This window comes from Lissotriton helveticus, chromosome 3_2 (assembly GCF_964261635.1).
Source record: "Lissotriton helveticus chromosome 3_2, aLisHel1.1, whole genome shotgun sequence".
NCBI classification, from domain to species: Eukaryota; Metazoa; Chordata; class Amphibia; order Caudata; family Salamandridae; genus Lissotriton; species Lissotriton helveticus.
The window spans coordinates 500,113,473-500,136,393 of NC_136062.1; the positions used below are offsets into that span (position 1 = coordinate 500,113,473).

Below are 22,921 nucleotides of genomic sequence, written 5' to 3' on the forward strand. Positions count from 1 at the left end.
CCCTCGGGTAGCCATGTGCTATATAAGAGCATATACAATACAATACAATACAATACAATTTTGACATTATGTCTGTGCTGGTACGAGTCCTGGTACTTTGTTACCTTACGCAGATTGTTTTCAATGACTTGTCGTTTACCACTTCTGGCCATCCACGCAGGAACAGCTACAGTACAAGGAACTCTGCCTTTCAATAAACAACAAGGAGGCTCCCCAGTCTCCGAATGCAGTGTGGTTCTATCATTCCACAGCATTTTCTTTACTTGAGTTCTCCAACATTCATTCATGGACACCGGCAACGGAATGCTCTCTCCCAAAACACGGTTAAAGCGTTCAATTAGACCATTTCCCCTGGGATGATATACAGGGGTTTTATTGTGCTTAATGCCCCATTTTTTAGGAAAATAACTAAATTCTTCTGAAACAAATTGCGGTTCATTATCAGTAAGGATTTTGGCAGGACAATCCTCTCTACGAAAAATCTCCTCACAAAAATAATGACATTACTTGATTTTACTTCATTGGCAAATCCCACTTCCGGCCACTTGCAATAGTAATCCATCAACACCAAAGCATATCTTTCCCCCATTCCTAGCCCTTCAAAAGGCTCACATATGTCAATGGGCAGTATTTCCTACGCTCTTTCAGGTAACTTTGTTGGAGTTATGGGTGTGTCTCTTAACACATGTGATTTGTCACTGCATGTGCAAGGTACATACATTTTCTTTTCAAAGCCTACATGCCACCATGACCCTCATGTAACAATTCCAGCAACCAGCTTCTCAGACTTTCAGGTACAACCAACTTGTCACGTCTCCTCACAATTCCATTCACAACCGACAAGTCTTCCCATACATCCTTATACAACAAAACATCATCATCATTCTTTACACAATCTTTGTAGCTCCTCTTTCCCCTCGTAATGCCATAGGAACATTGCAAACTTTGTGCACTTTGGGTGTAACGGCCTTTTTCAATATGATTTGATGTTCAAAAATTTTGAGGCACCCAAATTCCTTCTTAAACAATTGGAGATCTTCTCAACCCTCTCATTACCGTCATGAGCGTTGGTTGTTAACACTTGTAAAGGATGATTAGGGTTGAGGATGATGCAGAAGGCTTTCTGTTCTTTCCACCCTAATAAACATCTTCCACTCTCTACTACGTATATTTTTGCAGAAGTCTTCCTTTCTTTAAAAGACACAACAGCATTAAAATATCCCAATACAGATAATTTCATTCCACAATACCCATGTGGCTCAACATCAGTAGGTATTAATTCTGTGGCCCCCACTTCTAACCATTTCTGTCTCGGAACAGCTGTCCTGCCTGCAAACTTTATCAACACGTCTTCCACAGGTCAAGATGTACTCTTTGTTTAAAAAACGGCATTGCATATATTGTGGTTTCATTCATATCAGAGTCTCAACAACACCAAAATGACCCAAAACCTTTTTTTACGCCTCCGTGAATCTCCCAGTTGCTGTTCACCTTTTACATGTGTAATGATTTTTTTCGAAATCCATATCACTTTCCGGTATTAATATATGTCAAGGACATAAAAGAGTTGCCGCTCTGGTATTTTTTTCTTGTGTGGCTTTGACTCATTGTGAGCCCCCTTATTACCCGTCTCCGTGTTCCTCGGGTGTTAGAGCTCCTAAAGCACTAAATCGGGGAAAAGTCACACATTTGCCTGTTTTACATTTTAAATTTAGTGTGTAGGATAGCTCAGGAGTTAATGGACATGCTGCAGAAATCTGTTTGCTACCTGCAACTAGCCACGAGCTGAAAACCCAAAAGCAAGTGAAAACAATAAGTGACAATCATACGTTTCGATAAAAGTAAAAAAGTTTATTTACAGACAGTGCTATGAGTCCCCAAGACGGCGAGTCAAGCGCTACATAAAATCTATTTTGATATGTTTTTATTCTTGTCACAGTTTCCTCCCTTGCGACCTTGGCCTAGGTGAGTTTCTTATTTCCACATCCATTTCTGAGGGGTAAGCGTTTTTGAGATGTAGAAGTTTCTATTTTTTGTCCTTTTTGTGTTTACAATGCTTGCCTCTACGGATGCTTTCTAAGCTGAAACACGCCATACACTGGCCCTAAGTGGAGTTCTGCTGAAAAGAAGATCCCCAACATTTGCCTATTCCAAATATCCCACAAATGTACACTGACACTACTTGGAACCTGCTAAAGTCTGCGTTTTACTCGCCTGGCCTTGACCCTGCTCATCTTAAGGCATCTGTACAGCCATTTTATGCAGCTAGATGGACCCCCACTAGAAGAAGGTCTATTGTTCTAGACAGACCCTAGATGAGAGGGGACAGGTAATGAGTAGGAGGGTGTGCAACAATGAAGCAAGGGTTCACCCTCCTATTTGCAATGCAATAGGTCTCGCAATTGCAAGATTTTGACCAATGGAATTGTAAATGACACCTGTAGAAACTGGGGTCTCCAATCCCACAGGGGGTAGCTTGGCGCGAGCAGGTAGGCACCTGAAAGCTTAGGTGTAAAGTGACCATACAGCACACTCATCCACTGAGACAGGAAACGCACACAATGACTGAGTCCACACCAGTTAGGTTGATTAATATCACCAAGCTTTATCTAGAATCAAAATCACGACGGGCAAATCATTCAGAGCAATTTCAATAGTCATGGTAGCAAGAACTCATTAAAACATTTCATCAGGGGAGCAAAGGGAGCAATTCAATAATCAAGGTAGCATGTCTCAACGACCATTTCATTAAAGTAATAACCGTTTCATTACTCAGCAATGAACATTTCATTAGGCAAGAATAAGAGGATCATCAGACCAGGATAAACCTTTCATTAAGCATAGGAAGAACAGTTCATTATGCATAGGAAAACCATTCCATGAAACATCGGAAGAACATCTCATTGACTATCAGAATATCATGTCATAAAACATAGGTCCAACCCTTCCATAAGCGTAGGGAAAGCATTACATTCATTGGGGCATTCCAATAAGGAATCTCATAACAGCCCCTAATCCTCTTCAAAATAATGAGGGCCAAGTGTTTCACGGGGCTCTAACGTGGTTCTGGTCACTGGGGCCAACCGGGCCCAACAATAGTCTCCCCCGGAGGTGGGGGCGGTCTTAGTCCTTCCGCCCGCCCACCCGGGGTATTACTTCAGTCTTCGGCCCTCCCGGGCCCTTGCGGTGGCTTTTGGTGGGGAGGGAGGGCTCCAGCCCTCTCTCAGGCTTCACGCAGCCATGGGATCAATCTCGGCCCCTCCTGGGGTTTGTGCCGGCTGGTGGGGGCCCTCGCACCCTCTCGGGGGCCCGTCGGCGTCATCAGGCTGTTCCTTCCGTGGCTTCCACAGCCCGGGAAACAATTAGGAGGCGGCGGAGGAGGGACCCGAACACAGCGGCCAATTGCAGGGCAGCTCCTGGGGGCGCGGCAGCTGCAGCCAATAGCTGCGCGGCGCTTGACGGGGGCGTGGCCGGTGACACCGACAGCGCCCCCGTCACGTGGGGCTGGTTGTCGGCTTCGCAGGGCCTAGCGCGGCCCCCTGCAGCACTGCAGGCGGCCCTCTCCCGATGCCGGGGGCCGCCACGGGGATGACGCCAGCAGCGGGGGAACTCTCCAGGCCAGCGCCGGGGCCGCGACGGTAGCGGCAGGGCCTGGGGCACCTCAGAGGCCTCGGGAGCAGCGGCAGTATTCTCCAGCCGCGCCGGGGGCACCCGGGAGCGCTCCAAGGCACACCGCTTCCCCGGAGGCACACAGCAAGAGCCGGGACCGCGGCGGTGTGTTTCCGATGCACTTTCCGTGGGGCCACAGCAGGGGAGCGCCTGGGGTTTCACGGCGCTTAGGCACAGCAGTTCCCAGCGCCACAGCGCTTCTTATGGCACCGCAGGGGAGGCACTGGAAGAGCAGTCTCTAACAGGACAGGGCACACACCGGTGGCAGGACAACACAGGGGCACAGCAGGAGCGCAGGGCGCTAGCGCTATGAAGTGAGAGCGCTTAGCAGACAGTTCAGTTCGATTTTAGGCAGTCCAGGACCACACAGGGGCACAGGCTGAGCAGGAGAGCGTGTGATGGAAATAGCGCCGGTACCTGGTTGATCCCCAGTAGTCCTGTGGGCAGTTAGAGGGTCCTCTCGGCGCTTGCTGGTTCCTGCGCCCTTGGTAGGTAGTTTCTTGAAGGGGGGGTTTGAGTTGGTGGCTAAAGGCAGATGGGTCCTTGTAGGTCACTGCAAGTGGTCCCTGGGTTCCCCTCCCGCCGGGCCAGATCAGTGGGCTAGACCAGAGTCCCTTACACAGCTTGGAAGGCAGCACCTAAGCCCAGTCACTCCCAGTGGCATAGGCCCCTGACTAGGCCCTTCCGCCTAAGACTCCTGCGTAGGTTCCTCCAGGTCAGTGATGCCCCAATTGACTAAAAAGTTTCCCTCCTTTCCTTATATATGCCCAGGTCAGGTGACCACACTCTAAGGCGGCAAAAGCAGACCCCTCCCCTGTTCTGGAAGGTTCCAGGAGCTTCCCTAGGCTAGCTATGGAGGGAAAAAAGGCGGGCTGGTGTTGCAACAGTATCTAGGGTCCCAGCCAGCTCCTGGCAACTAGGGTGCTACTAAAAGACCACTCTGCAGTAGCAGGGGCCTGTGGCAGCCATGTTGGAAGAAGAGAGCACCTGCACCATAGCATTGATTAGCAATGGGAAGGCGCTCGGAGACCTAAGGCCAACGAAAAAGAGGGTGGGAAAAATGAGGCCAGAGCGAAAAAAACAGGGAAAGACCACCCTAAGGCTGACAGGTCTAACAACAACGCTATTTATGTGTTTTAAAAAAACACCTGCAAAAATAAAAGGCATTGTCATTTACGATACCAATAGGTCAAGGTTTCTAAAATGCGAGACCTATTGCTTTGCAGATGCTTTTTATAGTGTTCTTGTTTGTGTGTTTCTAAGAAATTGGGAATTTCCTGCTGTAATAACACAGTCCTCAAATTGGGCCGAGTGAAAGTAACTAGGAAAGTAGTAAATGTCAAAACCGAAGAAGAACAGTCCCCCAATAATGTAACTGTCATGAAGTATGGGTTTGATAGTGTAATTGAAAATTCAACTAGAGTAGGGATCGTTAATATTGAAAAAGTCCAGTCAATGTGAATAACAATACATTCACGGACAAAAACGACATTGCATCAATGACATTTTTAATTGAAGATTTGGATTCCAAAAGAGGTCCTGCAAAAAATCAAGGCATTGCAATACATAAAATAAAATAACATTACCTCCCAAAAAGAGACTAAATAAAATATATACATATGTACACTTAATCTCCTTTCCATAACTGTCACCGAGGAACTGAGAAAACTCAATTCATGAAACTTAAAATACAGATCTTATCTATAAATCATTCCATAATAACATTGGTAAAGTTTTCCCAGCGACATGGCAGTAAAAATATGTGAAAATTACTCTGAAATGAGCAGCCAGAGGAAGTTTACCCCAGACATAAAAGCAATCCTAAATCCAACTAGGAATACATTCATCAATCTTTAAGAGAATTAGATTTTTGTTCAGCTAAACCGATTCATATAGAGCACAAACATTCAGAGGTTCTCCCCCAACATAGCAGAAGAATTATGTGCAAATGACTCCACTCCGTCATACACTCCCAAAAAAGACCTCACCTCACATTGAAGCAGTCGTTATGAGCAAATGACTATATAACAGGCAGCCAGATGAGTTCCCTCTCCTAACGATGCTGCAATCTTACCACCACATTAAAGTAAGTTCACTCGATCCTTAAAATCTTTTAATGTTTTTGCACAAATGACTTCTGTTTTTGGGGTAAAACAGAAACTCTTGCGCAGGTTCTACGGATTTAACATTGTTCTGTAAACACATTGGCCGTAACAACCTACGGCGTTGAGATGGCAAAGCAGGACAAACTCAAAGAATATGGTCAAGGTTCTGAATCCCCAAATCACACATTACAATTTTCCCTGTTTTCTCAGAAGAAGACCAATTTGTGTTAAAGCATTAAGCGGAAGCAAATTAATTCACAATTATGTCACAAAACGGCGCGTACCACGTCCAAATTACAGGCCAGATACTTCTGGGATACAAGACAGGGAGATCACCGCCATCATTTGTCATATAACACGTGAGATCTCTTACTAACTACTCGGCCAGTGCCTTTTAAAAGATTTGTAAATTCTAAAGGAGAGAGGAAAACCACAAGCTCTTCCGGTAAATCAAAGTAACTCAACGCCTGGAAAAATCTTGAGAGAAAGAATATTTACCTAATTAGGAACCAAATATTTCATAGTTCAAAAAACCCCAAGGAATCCATTTCTCTGTTCTTCAGCTGATAACCCCACCAAATCACACTAGCCAATCCTTGTACATAGGAAGTTATCAGACCAAATTTCAACCTCCTCTCTGGGGGCGAAACAGATAAGTTAAAATTACATGATTTGCGTAAAATCTGCCCTTTTATTTTCCCCAGAAAGTCCCTCTTTATCACCTTAATAGATTCTATAGCGCACAGTAATGCAGGAGGGGCTTTCACTTTGAAATTGGAAAGCATCTGCGTAAAGTGCGTTCACCCCCCTTGCATTACAAAAGTCGCGCAACCAAGAGAAAGCTTCAGAGGAACAAGGTTCTCTGTGGGCTTTACCCAGTGTGTTACCAGTTACCACTTTCCCTAAATAGGGATTCGAGTTTATCATCTGCAGTTTCTCTGAGCCTGTGCTTCAGACAGAACTGGTAATCTTCCTACACTTCCTACTTTTTAAAATCCTCGTTTTGCTCTTTGAGACACTGATCTTCAGATAGTTTACGGCAGTATATTGTTGGAGAGACACCAGCCTGTTTTTCAAGCCCTTAGGTGTCAAATTTAGAATTACTTTTACCATGTCGTCTGCATACATCGAGCAGGGAAGGGACAGCCACCTATTTTAGGAGCATCTCTCCATTAGCTGGAAAACAATTGGGGAGGTCTGAAACATACAAGAAAAAAGCAGTGGGACAGCAGACACCCTTGTTTCAGCCCATTGTTTGTTGGAATTACAGAGGATAATGCTCGGTTGCCCCCTAATAGCAGTTGGCACCAGGTGGAGGAATGCAGGGCAAGTATTAATGAGAGAAGGGTGCACACCCAGTTTCCTTAATTTTTTCAAAATATTGGCCGATCTATCTTATCAAAGGCATCTTTATTGTCGAATTTGCACATTGTGAAATCCACGTTAACCCCTTCTCAGAAATGCGTGGTTCGGCAGGCCCGAAGACCCAGGCCCGGGGCCACTGATTGACAGATCACTGCTGGGGTGACACGTAGCCAGCAGACAAACGCACAAACAGGAAATCCCACATCAATCTCAAGATAGGCGCAACGACCCCACAATGGTCCAAGGAGAGCGGCCCCAATAAAAGACACGTGGCCGGAGGATGCAAGCGTTCCCAAAACACTATAAAGTCAGATGACCCTTAAAGTTAGCCAATCAGGACACAGGACACACAGTACATGCAGTAACCACGTGCTCCCCTTGGCGGAATTCTGGGCATGTTATCTACTGGCTGCCTTGTGTCCACGCAAGGTCAGGCCCGCCTGGATTCCTCATCCAGTACATTCATTTATGGCTCCAGAGACAGTGGTCCGCATTCCTTTTCAGAAAAGGAGCGTTGGAATCATTGTATTGCGTCCAATGACCTGTATAAAAGTCTGTCAGACCGATTGTAAATTGAGACAGTCCTCAGACCCTGTTCCTGTGAGAGTGCTCCCGGGCGCACTGTTTAATTAAATAAAGTATTCCTGTTTTGCCAAACGCCTCTTGTCTCTTGTTTTTTCAAGGTGTTTCATGTTCAAACAACAACCCCATCCATGGGGCGAACCCAGGCTACCTCTCTGGCACCCTAACCACATACCTGAAACATATTGTATGCTCATCAGCACCTCTTAGATTCACCCAAACACCTTGGACCGTCTTCAACTTCTAGTCCTTCCTCCTTTTAGAACATCCTTTGGATTTTGGGCCTGCACTTCGCTGCAAGAGCTCAAACCCTAAGACATTGTCTCTTGACACTAGAGGATGAGTAATCATGTGATTATTTAATGAGGCTATTAAAGGGAGATGACGGCCGTTAGGTTTTCTGTTTGCATGTGCGTCACTTTGTACGTATGTATGTGTACATGCACCCCGTGGTAGTTAAGTAGCAGAAACCTAGGCAAAAGGCATCCTGCGCTGTACATGCTCTAAGGCAAAGACTGCAGCCTGTGATTAGAGGTGGAGCTGATTACCGAGGGCAAAAGCTGACTCTTTCTGCTTTACAATGTAGTGTACTTTAACAAGCTGAGTCCCCAACTCTTTCGTAAACTGGAGCAGCGTGGGGGCTGATGAATATCAGGGGTGTTGTTGCAGACCCTGAGTGCATAGACGAAGAAGGCCCATTGCTAATGTTTTAAGTATGTTTTTGCACTTCTGAAATTGCATTAAAATGTCTGTTTGTCCTTGCTCCTCGTGTCCCACATTGTGGTGTTCTTAATTAATCCCAATTACATCTATGGTGGGATATGAAACCCATCAAACCTGCTTGCATGTCCCTTATACTGAATGAAAGAAGTCCTAAAGCACAACGTGTCTGATTAAAATGTGATGTGCTGCACACAAACAAGTATTGTTAACCAGTTCCTCTGCTGTCATTAACAGAGCTCGAGTCTTTGTCAATTATTGTTAAAGAAGAGGCTGAAATCTATCCAGTGGGCTCTCAAGAATCTGAGCGGGGCGACAGCGGTGGCAACCCCAAAGGTGAGTCTGCATCAGTTCCCGCACTGATTGAACACATGTGGCCACCCGAGCATGTATCTGACGGCACATTTTGGGACATGAATTACCACCGTAGTTCTTGATGAGCAGTGGACGAATGGACCTGCTGGGGGATGCTAGAGAGGTTCCCTGGGACTCCAGTGGACTGGCGTGGACTCCGCTGACACACAGGTGCCCTGCAGGTTGGCAAAGGCTGGAAGTGTAGCAGGGAGGGGTCGTAAAAATCCCCCTTCTCCCGCCAAGCAGGAGCGAGCATCAGAAGCACAGGTTGAGGGCAGGTCTTGCAAGTGAGCAGCAGAAATCAAGCTCCCCAATAGACATTCAACTTGGTGGCCTGGAGAGAACGCTCTTGGTAACTCGACGCATCCTCATTAATTTACTTTTACTGGGGAGAAGGGCATGTGTGTGCCCCCCCAACCTATGAGATCTATGTCAGCATCAGTGACCCCGTCTTCTGGACCTTGACTCAATCCAGATAGTCCTGGGGACCCCATCCCCAGACATGAAGGAGGGGATTATTACTGCTCTTCCTGCATGACGCGTGCTGCCTGTGCTCCCTGTGTCTGGAGTGAGCAGGGCACACACTGCAGGAGGGCACCCAGGAAGGGTCTTGCACTCAGTGCATTGAGGCTACCCCCTCCCCCACAGCCCCCCAACAGAGAAAAGTATGTGGGTGACCCAGGTGGGGCTAGAGAACCCACAAAAAAAGAAAAAGCAGCAGAAGGCCGATTGGGTTCCGACTGTGGAGTTACCCTATATCCATGACGTAACTTGTAATATTGTAGGTGATTCTGTTATATCATTTTTAGGTCTCGCCCGGCGTTGGAGCGCTCATGCGCTCCTCACCTGCGAGAGATATTGTAAATAAGTACATTTCTAAAAGGGACTCTAAGCCCCTCTCCTCTTATCCGTTGGGTATTTATTTATTTTATTTATTTCCAAGGTTTTATATAGCGCTACTGGACCCGGGGGTATCAGAGCGCTTTACATGATAGGTAAACAATTACAACAGAATAAGACAATGTGCATTTAGAACATGAGTTACATAAAATAGGGTAATTGAATAAGCTGGGGGGGGTAGGGGGGATGGAGATCAATAGGGGGGGGGTGTCGAAGTTCAGAGGGAGAAGGGAGTGAAGAAAAGGGCAGAGGCAGAATGAGATGCGGGAAGGGGTTGAGGAGGAGGCGAGAATCAGGGAGCAAGGAGTGTAGAGAGGCAGACACCAGTGAGGTTACGTTCCCCAGTATTGGTTGTGAAGGAGTATTTTCAGTCTCTTTTTGAAGTGAGGGTAGGAGGGGTTGCATCGAAGATCTTTGGGGAGAGAGTTCCAGATCGTGGGGGCGTTCCCAGAAAAAGCACGAGATTGGTTTTTTTTGTGCTTGAGTCTGGGAGGGATTAGGACAAGGGAGTTGGTGCTCCTCAGGGACCTGGAGCACCCCGCTTTTTGCAGTTTCTCAGCCAGGTAGGAGGGGGTGCTTAGGTAAAGGGCTTTGTGCGTGATACATGCAATCTTGTATGTGGATCTACCTTCTATTGGGAGCAAGTTGAGGTTTTTTAGGACCGGAGAGATGTGGTCGAATTTTTTACAATCGGAGATAAATAAGTCTGGCGGCAAGGTTGAGGACAGATTTGAGCGGTGCTAGGTGGACTTTAGGGGTGCCAGCGAGTGTGGCGTTACCATAGTCAATACGGGAAAGGACAAGCGATTGGACAACGGTTTTAAAGTCGCCTGCTGGTATGAAAGGTTTGAGTTTTTTGAGGTGGTGGAGGGTGAAGAGGGCACCCTTGGCGGCATTTATGATGTGTGGGAGGAGATTCATGCTATGGTCCATGCTGATGCCTAGAGATTTGACAGTATTCGAGGGGGAGAGGGGGCAGGTGAGAGCTGTAATATCCTTGATCCAGAGGTGAATGGGGAGGAAGTTTTTTTTAGGAGTGGAAAGGATGATTTCAGTTTTTTGGGGGTTTAGTTTGAGATGATTAAGATGGAACCAAGCTAGTATTTTAATCAGGGTCTCGTTGAGGTGAAGGATGTCATTGCGAGATTTAATCCTGTAGTATAGCTCAGTGTCATCCGCATAGAGGTGGTAGCATATTTTAGCTTGTTTAAGGATGAGGGTGAGAGGTTCCATGAATAGGTTAACCGCATGCGTGCGGGCGGAATTCCGCCCGTACGCTGGGTTTTAGGGATTCGCACTTTACGTGACGAGCTGGGCTCGTCATGAGCGTGCGAGGAGGCTACGCCATGACGAGCCCAGCTCGTCATGAGCGTCGAAGGGGTTAAATAAGGAAGGGGTGAGGATGGAGCCTTGCGGACCACCAAGTGAGACAGGTTGGGGCTTGGAGAGGCAGTGGCTGAGCTTAATTTGTTGGGATCTATTTTGAAGGAATGAGGAGAACCATTTGAAAACGGTGCCCTCGAGACCGAAGCGAACTTCGAGGGTGTTAGAAGGGTGGGATGAGGGACAGTATCAAAGGCAGTCGAGAGGTCAAGGAGGATTAGTAGAGAGGATTCACCTTTGTCTAAGGAGCGATGGATGTCTTCTGTAATATTGAGCATGGCCGTTTCAGTACTGCATCCTTTTCTGAAACCAGATTGGAATGTGTCTAGGAGATTGAATTAGGCGATATGGTTATCTAGTTGGGTCAGGACACATTTTTCTTGGGCTTTTGAGAGGAAAGGTAGGTTAGAGATGGGACGTAGGTTGTTAAGGTCGTTAGGGTCAGCGGGTGTGTTTTTGAGAATGGGTGAGATTTGGCCTAGCTGAAGGGAGGCGGGAACACAGCCAGAGGAGAGAGAGGAATTGATGATGTTGGTCCAGACTGGTGCAATGACATGTTTAAGTTCTTGGACTAGGTGTGCGGGGAGAGGATCTTTAGTGTGAGAGGAGGGTTTGAGCTTAGAGTTGATATTGGTGACCGCGGATTCGGAAACAGGGGAGAATTTGATCCTGGAGGCATGGTTTTTAGCCTGGTGGTGCGTGACAGTGGAGGCAAGTTGGGGGCGACTGGTTAGTGAATTAGGGGGGCTTTGCGGCGGGGAGGAAGAGGATGAACTAGTGTTGGTGATGTTGTGGGGGGGTTGATTGAGGGGAGGTTGAGGAGGAAGAGGGGTGGAGGTGAAGGAGAGTTCAATCGAGTTGACTTTATTAGAGAAGAAGCTGGCGATTTCTTCTCATCATTCTACCGACGCTAGCATTTTGGGGGGGCTGGAGGATGTTTGTTTTTTAACAATGTTAAATAGTTCTCTGTGGCGGTTTCTGGCCTGGTCCAGTTGGGACCCGAGATAGGAGGCTTTTTCATTGAAGATGTGTTTTTTGAATAGGGTTCTGGCATTTCTGAGGAGGGCCAGATTGTCAGAGGAGGGATGGTTCCTCCATGTCCGTTCTGATTGTCTGAGGGCCCGTCTTTCGTTATTGAGGTCAGAATTGAACCATGATTTGGGCGGAAAGTTTTTTTGTTGTTTGATTTCGATTGGGGCAATTTGGTCGAGGGCTTCAGTAATGGAATTATTATAATGGTCGGTTAGGTCATTAGTGCTAAGGGAGAGAGGGGCAAGGAGCAAGTGAGTTTTAATAGTGGATTCCAATTCGCCCGGCGGAATAAGGTGAAGTTTAGGAGTAGGTTTCAGACCTAGACTGCCGATGGACGTGGGGCGCGTAATGGTGCAATTCAGGGTGAAGAGGATGAGGTGGTGGTCGGACCAGTCAACGGGAAGGATGTTTGAGAGGGAGGCCAGATCCTTGCAGGTCAGAATCGCATCAAGGGTGGCACCTTTGGCGTGAGTTGGGGATTGGCAGAGTTGAGTCAGGTCAGTGATGCCCATGATGCCGTTGAATAAGGAGACTGCGGGGTCATCATTTTTATTCCAGTGGATGTTGTAGTCCCCTAGAAAGAGATTTTTAGAGTGTGAGAGCGATGCTTGGGTAATCAAATCAGACATCTCTTCAGTAAAGGCGATACAATTACCAGGAGGGTGGTAGATAGTGTGAAGCCTAATGGCGGGGGAGCCAGGAAAGTTGATCTCAATGCATAGGTACTCGAATGTGGAAGGGTCTTGCACGTGGACTGTTGAGAGATTAAGATCATCTTTAAAGATTAGGGCAAGGCCACCTCCTATTTGTTTGCTTTTATCTTTCTTAATGATGGAATATCCAGGTGGGATCAGCAGGTCGAGGATAGGAGTGGAGTGAGGGTTGAGCCAGGTTTCGGTAAGGAATGCTACGTCAATGTTATCGTGGAGAATGGTTTCCGCAATCTCAGTCGCATGGCAGGAGGTGGATCGGCAGTTAATCAGCACGGTAAGGAATGCTACGTCAATGTTATCGTGGAGAATGGTTTCCGCAATCTCAGTCGCATGGCAGGAGGTGGATCGGCAGTTAATCAGCAAGCATGAGAGGGGGGAGGTGCTGAGCATTTGGGAGGGTGGGCAGGGGGGGACAGGTCTGAGTAGTCGGGGGGGGTCTAGGAGACGCCGGAAGTAGGGGAAGTCTGCTTGTACCAACGAGAACTGGGATAGTGGACTGATGTTTAAGGGGAGTGGAGGGAAAGAGCGAAGATGGGCAGATGAGAGAGTTTGTAAGAGAGTTAACTTCTAGGGCTGTCGTGCAGGTGTCCAGTTGTGAAGGGGGAGCGTGGTGGCATACAAGGGGGGATGATTTTGGTAATTTCGGCGGGTTCAGATGGGGTAGAGCTGTTCAAGGGGAAGGGTGGGCAGGGGGGAATGTCGATATTGGATTGGTAGCAGCGCCAGGAGGAGTGTAGGTGTTGGCAGCCATGCCATGTGGGCCGTTAGTAGGGGGTTGAGGGGAGGGATGTTGGAGTGTATAGAAGAGGGGATGGTGTATGGTGAGGGGATCGATGTGTGGGGATGAACCACGGAGTGGGCTTTGGTGGGGAGAGAGACATCAGTTCTAAGGGAGGTGAGTTCAATGGCAAGGGATGATAGGAGAAGTTCAACATTAAGGAGTGATTGGGTAAGAAGTGAGGAGTGAAGTGGCTCAATAGGGTTAATGAAGTTAGAGGGGTAGGAGTAGTCTAAGGGTCTGAGATAGAAGGGAGAACGGGGGGATAGCCTGGGGGAGGGTTGTGATGAGGGGGAGGATCATCGTTGGGTGGAGCACGGGTACAGGAGATAGACGGGGATGAGGCGTTCACGTTGGGTCGAGCGGGGGCACAGGAGATGGACGGGGATGAGGCGTTCACGTTGGGTCGAGCGGGGGCACAGGAGATAGACGGGGATGAGGTGTTCAAGTTGGGTGGCAGGATTGGAGAACATCACAGGGGGTTCGGGGGGGTTGTTTCAGGTGTCTTTTGTGTTGCATGGGAGAACAGGGGGGTGTGGGAGGGAGGAATCGGAGGGGGGACGTGGGAAGTAAAAAGGGACTGAGGGGGGATGTTAAGCAGGGAGGGTGAGGGAGGAGTGAATCATAGGGTGGGGTGTGGTGGAATTCAGAGGGAGATGGGGGTGTAGAAGAAACAGTAAAACACAAACAATTGAAGAAGGGTCTGAGGGAAATTTAAAGACCTGCCCAGTTCGTATCCCCCTAACTGTAATCCTAACAACAAAAGAACCGGGGGTCTATAACGGAGCTTCAAGTACTCCGAGCTGCTGCAAAACTCCTACATAAGTGAGTTAGGCGCTAATAGAGCTACATAAGTCTCTATATCAGAATGTGTGCCAGGACAAACCTGTCGAAGGACCTACTGAGATTGTTGGTAAGACCCGTACAGAGATGTGTTGGATTCCCATCAAATAGGTATGTAGATCAAGTGTTCTCATTTGGTCATCCAAAAATGGGGTGGTATGTCTCTTGATCAATGAGACCCATCCATCGCCCTTACTCAATTGGGTTGCACCATTAATCGCTAAGGTACCCATGAACAAATGATAAAGATGGGATCGAGTGCAGTGCAAAAATCAAAAGATGTGTGAGTTAAAAACAAGGGGTAAAAGGATCAATAGGTGAAAAACTCTAATGTAATTTGTCCTTTCCCTCAAACAAACAAGAACAATGCAGAGGAAGCAGTCTAAACATATAACTGCATTTACAAGGCCAACATGTTTCAGCCGGTAGGGACAAGATCCCATGGCTTTCTTCAGGGCCAGAGTTCTAAGCATTAGCTACTGCATACATAAAGTGAACGTAACGACAATCTGTAAAGGATATACATAAATAGTCCAAAATCGTGTTCCTCTGTACCAAACGGTGTCTCTTACATCTGTTAACAAGAAACAAGAAATAAATTGTAGTAAGTCCTATCAAAACAGGAAAGACCTGGCACTGGCTTCTACTAATTAAGCCAATTTATTTTACTAATGTTACTCACCTGAATAGTACAGGGAGTGTACCTCACCTCTCCTGGAACCCAGCTCAGGAAAAAGGAGGCCCCGCTCTGTGAAGGCAAGGAAGGGGTAATGAACGGAAGGGTGGACAGTACTACTCTATCTCTCCCTCCAATACATAATATAGCCCCTATAACAGTCAAGCTTCACAGAGCCACAAAAAATCCTAAGGGTGGAATAAGTCACAGACAGAGCCCATAAAAGTCCCAGGTTCCCAAGATCCATCACTTAATGTAACAAGCATTTGCAATGCAATAGGTCTCGCAGCATTAAAGTTTGAGTTATTGGCATTGTGTATGACAATGCGTTGCATACATTTTTTAGCATACTTTGAATTGGTGAGCAGTTTGAGTGTGTGCAAGAGTGCTGTTGCTCACAGCTGTTATTATTCACGCAGCTCTAATGATGACACAGAGTGTATTTTCTTCAAACAATATTATCAGTTTTTAATCACTGAATAAGTTTTACTTAAGAGGGTCGGATATCCCTTTCACGACGGGAGGGGAGATTAGGAGACTGCAGCACTTAGTGAGTAGATGTGGTACGGGCAAGGAAGCAGATATGGTCTAGTGGGGTTGGGTGGAGCAGTGATAACTCTTAGAGCTCACACAGCTTGGGGTACAGACATGGTGAGGTGGGGCTGTTTAAAGCAGTGATAGTTGGAGGTCACATCGCATAGGGAGCAGTGTCTACTGGAGGTGCGTTGGCTCAGTCAGACCTGCATTCAAGCTTGACTTCCGAAAGTCAATGACTACAGAGAACCGCTTAAAAGTTAAGGACTCGGTGCTGAGAGCTACGGTCTTCCTGCATATCGCAGGTCTGGAGTCTCTCCAGACTGACTCAGCCTTCACTCCTCTGAAGTGAGGCCTTTCCTCTGGTCCTGGGGCAGCCTGTGCAGTATTCGTGGTGGGAACTCTCGCACTGTTCTAGGAAACTATTGCACGCCTTCCGCATTTTGCTAAAGAATTTTTGCTACACTTGCAACGGGAAAAAATATGCAACAAGAAACCACAAGTTCATAAAGGGACAGAAGAATATATTTACTGTTCATACATCAGTGGCGTGCCTGCTGTAGAGAGGGTTCTCACCGCACCCTTGAATACAGCGCCTAGAGCCCTAGACAGATGTGCGGTCTGCCACGCACAGTCTACAACACACAAAACAGAAGGCGAGAATCCGTGCGAGCGCAGAGATGTAACATGTTGTTCACCTTTTGGTATTACTGCTTGGGGTACAACTTGGCGAATACCGTCTCGAATCCATGTTCACACCTATTCTCAAAACACACACTTAAGCTTAACTGACAACATCATTTATTATTTTACGTGAAATGCACAAATATTTCTTTCACCGAGCATGCATTTGGTTATCACCCCTGCCTGACGTGCCGCTGCCTCAGAGCGCCCGCCGCGCCTCCTCCAAACCCGACAATGTGTGCTAAACCCCAGGATCCCCGCCAGTCGCCTCACCCCGCCCCGCCACCTCCGAGGAGTCAGAAAGCGCTGGTTACCTTAGAGGCGCCTTCTTGGCCTTGCGTCGAGGAGCCTTGAACCACGCCATGGAGAGGAGCATCGCTCGGTGCAGTCGCGGCGGGATCAGCGCTGCTGGCTGCCGGCTCCGGAGGCGGCCCCTGGATACTCATGGGAGGCGGAGGCCTCCGGGCGGCGCTGCCTATGATTGAAAGCAGGAAGTAATAGGCGGAGTCCCCGCTGCACGCTGGTCGATGGGATCGCTGGAGGTCCTCCCTCCGGCCGCGCGCAGTGCAGGCTGGGATCGCGGGGGCGGCTGCGGGCCCCGGGAGATAGTAGGTGGAAAGGACTGCGGAGGACCCGGCGGTAGCCCGCAAGGAGCGGCTCACACCGGGGAGGGGGGCACCCGGCACCCGGCACCAGCGAGCGACCCCGCCCCCCCCCCCGGATGGGAGACAGCCGGGGTGAGCTGCGGCAGCGGGCGGGGCCATAATTTAAGGTATTTATTTTATGACTGTGTAAAGCAGGAACCATGCCAGGCGTCAGAGCACTTTTCATATTTATTCCAGCGTGGGGAGCTATGTGACCCCCTCAGGGGAAGGGGGGAATGCCTGTATGTGTGCGTGTGTGTATGCGACGGCGGAGGGGTGGGGGGGGAACGTCTCCCCATGCGTGTATGTGCGCTTGTGTATGTGTGTGGTGCTGTGTGCGCATGCGTGCAGGGGGGGGTGTGTGCCTGTGTATGTATGCGCTTCCCAGGAGACAGACACGGCGAGCGCGTGGCCTGCGCCGATCGCATTTTGAGAGAAGCGCGCGGCCGGCGCTGTCTCCTGGGAAGCAGAGTCAGTAACAATAGATCTCGGCGAGTACAGTGCTTACGCACTGTATCGCTACGAGACCTAAAAAGCTTTCCTCTAAATATGAGTGTCCTAAATAGGATGGAGCTAAACTGTAGCAGGTTTAGATCTAGGCTAGCAAAAGTTTGACAGACCAAGCCTGGTCTCATATCCCAGAAACATAGGTGAACCAGTCTATGCCACCCCAAAAGAAAAAAGGCCAAGAATAAATCCTAATGAGCCACTAACCTGTCCGGCGTTGTCTCATCGCAGGACCCGAGCTTGGTGGAAGGCAAAAAATGGCTGCCCACAGGAAGCTTATAAAGGAGATAGGGGAGGAGTATCACGTACTCTCGCGGGATTCGATTGAACTACAGAGTGATGTCACAATCCACTGTGTTGTAGTTCACCCAAGAACTACAAGATGACATCATTACGGCCATCTTTGTAGTTTGAACTAGTTAAAAAATAAAGGTGCTTTATTTAACCATAGCGCACGTGTTTGCAAGCGCGAAATGGTCGACCGAGCTGATGTCTATTTATAAAGATCCATCAAAGTGGTCTCTGATAATGATCCCCAAATGAACCCAAAGAAAGGTAGCCAATGGTGGGAAGGGGGGAGGAGGAAGAGGGGGGCTGAATCATCCGCCCCTCACTTCAAAAGCTGAAGTGGTAGAGGGCTGTCAAAACAGTACAATATCGTGCTGTGCCTGCCATATCAGAATAATGATGTTGCTTGTTAGTTCAAACTCACTTATAGGCAAACAGTGTGCCAAGGGTACATCTGTAGAGAGCCCTAAAGGACCAAAGTGAAGGTGGGTGACCCTAGACCCATCTGTTTCTTGTTAACAGATGTAAGAGACACCGTTTGGTACAGAGGAACACGATTTTGGACTATTTATGTATATCCTTTACAGATTGTCGTTACGTTCACTTTATGTATGCAGTAGCTAATGCTTAGAACTCTGGCCCTGAAGAAAGCCATGGGATCTTGTCCCTACCGGCTGAAACATGTTGGCCTTGTAAATGCAGTTATATGTTTAGACTGCTTCCTCTGCATTGTTCTTGTTTGTTTGAGGGAAAGGACAAATTACATTAGAGTTTTTCGCCTATTGATCCTTTTACCTCTTGTTTTTAACTCACACATCTTTTGATTTTTGCACTGCACTCGATCCCATCTTTATCATTTGTTCATGGGTACCTTAGCGATTAATGGTGCGACCCAATTGAGTAAGGGCGATGGATGGGTCTCATTGATCAAGAGACATACCACCCCATTTTTGGATGACCAAATGAGAACACTTGATCTACATACCTATTTGATGGGAATCCAACACATCTATGTACGGGTCTTACCAACAATCTCAGTAGGTCCTTCGACAGGTTTGTCCTGGCACACATTCTGATATAGAGACTTTTGTAGCTCTATTAGCGCCTAACTCACTTATGTAGGAGTTTTGCAGCAGCTCGGAGTACTTGAAGCTCCGTTATAGACCCCCGGTTCTTTTGTTGTTAGGTGTAGAAGAAACTGCATTGTTGGTATGAGGGGAGAGTCGGGGGTAGGAGAGGAGGTTGGGCTCAAGATTGGGTGGGTTTGTGAGAGGGGATAGTGGGGCTGGGGGGGATTGGGCGTTAGGGGTAGCGGGGGAGTTGGGGGCCCTAGTGGACTGAAGAGGTTGGGAGTCAAGAATACAGATGGGGGGTGTGAACGGTGAGACCGGTGGAAGGGGAGGGGGGGTGGGAGAGACCGTGGATAGAGATATAACCCGGGGTTGGGGTGAGTTAGAGAGAGGAGTCAGGGGGGCAGGGGAAGAGGAGAGAGGTGAAGGGTCGCGGGGTAGAGGGGGTGATAGGGGAGCGTTCGCGTGTTGTAAAAGGAGTTGAGAAAGTGCATGAAAGTGGAGTTTAAAGGTGTAAAGGTGGAGTTCGGAGGCTGGGATGAGAATGTTTCCAGACTTGAAGATGGAAATATCTACTTCACCCGTGAAGGCGGCAGATGGGATGGTGGAGAGTTTCAGACCGTATGGGATCTTGAGGGAGGTGGTGATAGAGAGGTGTGAGAAGTTGGCCTGGTATATGATGTTCACTAGTCTAGTGAGCACCTTGCACCAGTCCAAACAACCCTTATGGTGATGGTTGTAAAGTCAACCTTATAGACCAGCTATCCTAGTGGTAGCATGGACAAAAGCAGTCTTAGGCTAAACTCAAGAGGGCATGTGAAGCCAGCTGTTTACCATATGCAATCCCTTTAATACCAAATGAAAGGACACCACACAGGTTATATATTCAAAATATATATGTATTTATTTCTAAAACAACCCTCTGAACTCTTATGAGCACAGAAGCACAAGTGCATAACAAGTAACTTAATATAGCATACAAAAGTTGCACACATATGGATAGGCCCTGGTGGCCCGCTAAACCATATATTAAAATAGTGGTATAAGAACCACGTCACGAACAATGGTAAGGCCTAGGGCCTTGGGAATCGCTGGGACTACACTGGAATAACAGTTGTTAGGAAGCAGGAGGCCCATGGGATGCGGGTGCAGTGTCTAAATGCACACGCGTACGCACATAGAAGTCAATGGGTGCATAAAGTTAGGAAGTTAAAGGTTTAGGAGTCTTCCGACTGGACTAGAAACTAACCACTTGAAACTAGGACACTAGGAGTGTAAACCTTTACAGGAGCACCGCAGTACTCGCGTTACCTCACCCACAGGAAGCGTGTGCATAGGTGTCAAAGTGTGTCGGGTTTCGTCGTGGAGTTCTATGGAGCCTTGGAGAAAAGATGCTGCAGGCGACCAGGAGAGAAGAGTCCGGTTGGATCCAAGGGCGGATCGAGGATGAAGAGTACCTGAAAGCAGAGGGGACAGAGTCTGGGTCACTAGCCAGTGACCAGGATGGAACCAGGAAGGAACCAGGCGATGTCGGGATGCAATCAGGTGCTGTCGAGGAGCTTGTCTCCGCTGCCACGTGGACCAAGAGGTGTCGACGGCGACCAGGAGCTGGGCACGGACTGTCCCACGAAGGCTCTTGCTGTTGGCGGGGTCGGTTCTCGATTTGGAATCAACAGGCCTTGGCAAATGCAACCCACGCAGGAATCGAAGATGGCTTCTTACTCAGGCCAACGAGGACTGAGAGGCTTCTCCTTCGCAGGGAAGCAAGGGCCAGTCTGGAGCAACCAGACCAGCAGTGTAGATTTCGGGTTTCGTCATCACAGAGGCCACTAGCCAACGGGCATGTGACCGGACAGACAAGTTGAGCAGGAAAATGCAAAAGGGCCCCACGCAGCACTCGTGAGTGTGGAGAGGTGATCTTCGGTGCAGTTGGTGCTCGGGGCTGGGGCTTCTCAATCCCCAATGCACAACTTCGAGGGTGCCTCAGAAGTGCACGGAAAGCAATTTATTGGCTTTTCAAGATGGCCGGTCCCACGTCTCGCGTCGCCTCCACGGGTCTCAGCTTTGCTGTGGCTGTGGATCGGGCTGAAGGAAGTCTGGAAGTCCAGGTCTTGTCAGGCTCTATGTTCGAGCTCCGGCGGGAGCAACGACAAAGCAAACCGTTGAGCGCTTGATGGTGCCTGCTTGCACACGGTGGTCAATCCTTGACCACAAGGGAGATTCTTCAGTCTTCTACGTCGAGTAGGATGTTGAAGGGTCCAGAGTTTCGTATCCGAGTTTCAGTCAGGATTATCTAAAGTCTTGGGACTCAGCTCCTACCTATATACCAAATCTAGGGGCTGGATTACCTGCTAGGACCCTCCTGTGGGTGGGACCCAGGAAGGGGGTGGTTACACCCCTTTCCCTTTGTCCAGTTTCGCGCCAGAGCTGGGGCTGGAGTGCCCCAGCACCGGTTTGAACTGGACTATGCATGGGACACCTTGTGTGCCCCAGGCAGTGTCTCCTTTCATTCAGCCCTCCCTGCCCCAATACACTATAGCCTGTCTGGGGTGGTGCTAGCACCTCCCTGTGACAGGAAACCTATTGTCCAAGCCTCCCTCGCTGGAAGGACTCCCAGCAGCAGGAGGTCAGACTTGTGTCTGTGGCAGCAGCATCCATTTTGTGATGCTGAGGCTCTGGTTAACTTTAACCGGGATTAATGGAAGTAACATGTCTTCTCCCTCTAGAAGGGTGGAATGCTACCCCCGTCGCCAGAACTGGCGAGGGGGTAGTATTCCAAAGCCTATGACACCTTACACGACATGTTTTGATAAAGCCAAACCAAAGATAGCATTTAACCGCGAGGTTCATAATGCACTTAAGAGTATATGGTATGGCAATATCCTGGAACAGCTATAAGGACATGGTTCCGAAAGCTGCAGACAGGCTCAGCTCATGCTAGAGCACCATCTGACATAAAACCAAGCACTCTGCCTTAAGGATTGTTAAGGCCTGCCATAGGAGTGACTTATAGTTGTACATGTGTCCAGTATACGGTTAGACATAGGAATACTATATCTAAGCAAGGGGTGATTACACGACCTCTCCCCAGCTGAGTGATCAGCCAGTTGTGTCAGTTTGGATGGCTAGCCAGGGGTGGCAAAAGATATGCTGCAGCCCCTGGTAGGCCTTGTATGCACCTATGCCCTGGGTACCTATAGTACTCTGTACAGGGACTCACAAGAGTGACCCAAATCCCTATTGGTGATGGACCTAAAGTACATGGTGTGCATTTTAAAGAGAGAGCAGATAGCCTGGGGCCCTGATTAGCAGGATCCCAGGCCAACTAAGTCGAAAACCAGCTAAACACAAGGCAAAAAATCTGGGGTAACCATAATCAGGTATCCACCTTCCTACATAACCCCCCCCCCCAAACGAAAGGAGATCAGGCTATCCTTGACCAGGTAAGCCTACATTGCCTAAGTGGCCATATAAGGAAGTACCTGCACTAGCATGGTTACCCCCTTTCTCATGGTCCACTAAGCAATCCCTCACCCTAAGGGCATCAGAGGGTGTCCACCATAGGGAATGTCTACATGTGGTGTGTTTTGGCAAAGTAAAAGGCTGGTGCTGAGATCGAGTACTGAAGTGAGGCTCCACTAATGTAGGGCTCAGCTTCCTCCAATCACTATCCACCATGTTTGCCTTTCTTTCCATGACTGAGTTGCACTGTGCTCTCAGGGTCAACCTCTGGCTACCTACAGCTGGAGGCTGGGTCCCTTTTGCTGGCTTACTGGAGGGACAGGTCAGGTTTGGGGCCTTTGGGTCCCAGGTTTGGCTGTGCCCACCAGAGTCCATCTGGGGGAGGTTCCTAACTAAGAGTAAGGGCGATCCCTCAGGAGTTTTTGAATTTTGCACCTGGCTAGGGCTGCTAGCTTCGGTGCCCCTAATCTGCTGATGGGGGTGTTCTTTTGGGCAGGGGGGCCCTTTGGGGTCCACTGGCCTCCCTGTCCTCTACAGCCCTGGGCTGACTGAGGCAGGGTAGAGAGGGGCAGGTTACCTGCTCCAGACTGGGTCCCATCTTGGAAGGATCCA

General features: G+C 48.5%; 1 protein-coding gene across 1 annotated transcript in view; it reads left to right on the top strand.

The window, feature by feature from the left end:
- Nucleotides 1-22,921, top strand: part of LOC144826181 (uncharacterized) — a 263,557-nt gene that overhangs the window by 21,762 nt on the left and 218,874 nt on the right. The window contains 1 exon segment of the mRNA XM_078684575.1: nucleotides 8,679-8,777. Coding sequence (XP_078540701.1) covers nucleotides 8,679-8,777 — 99 coding nt within the window.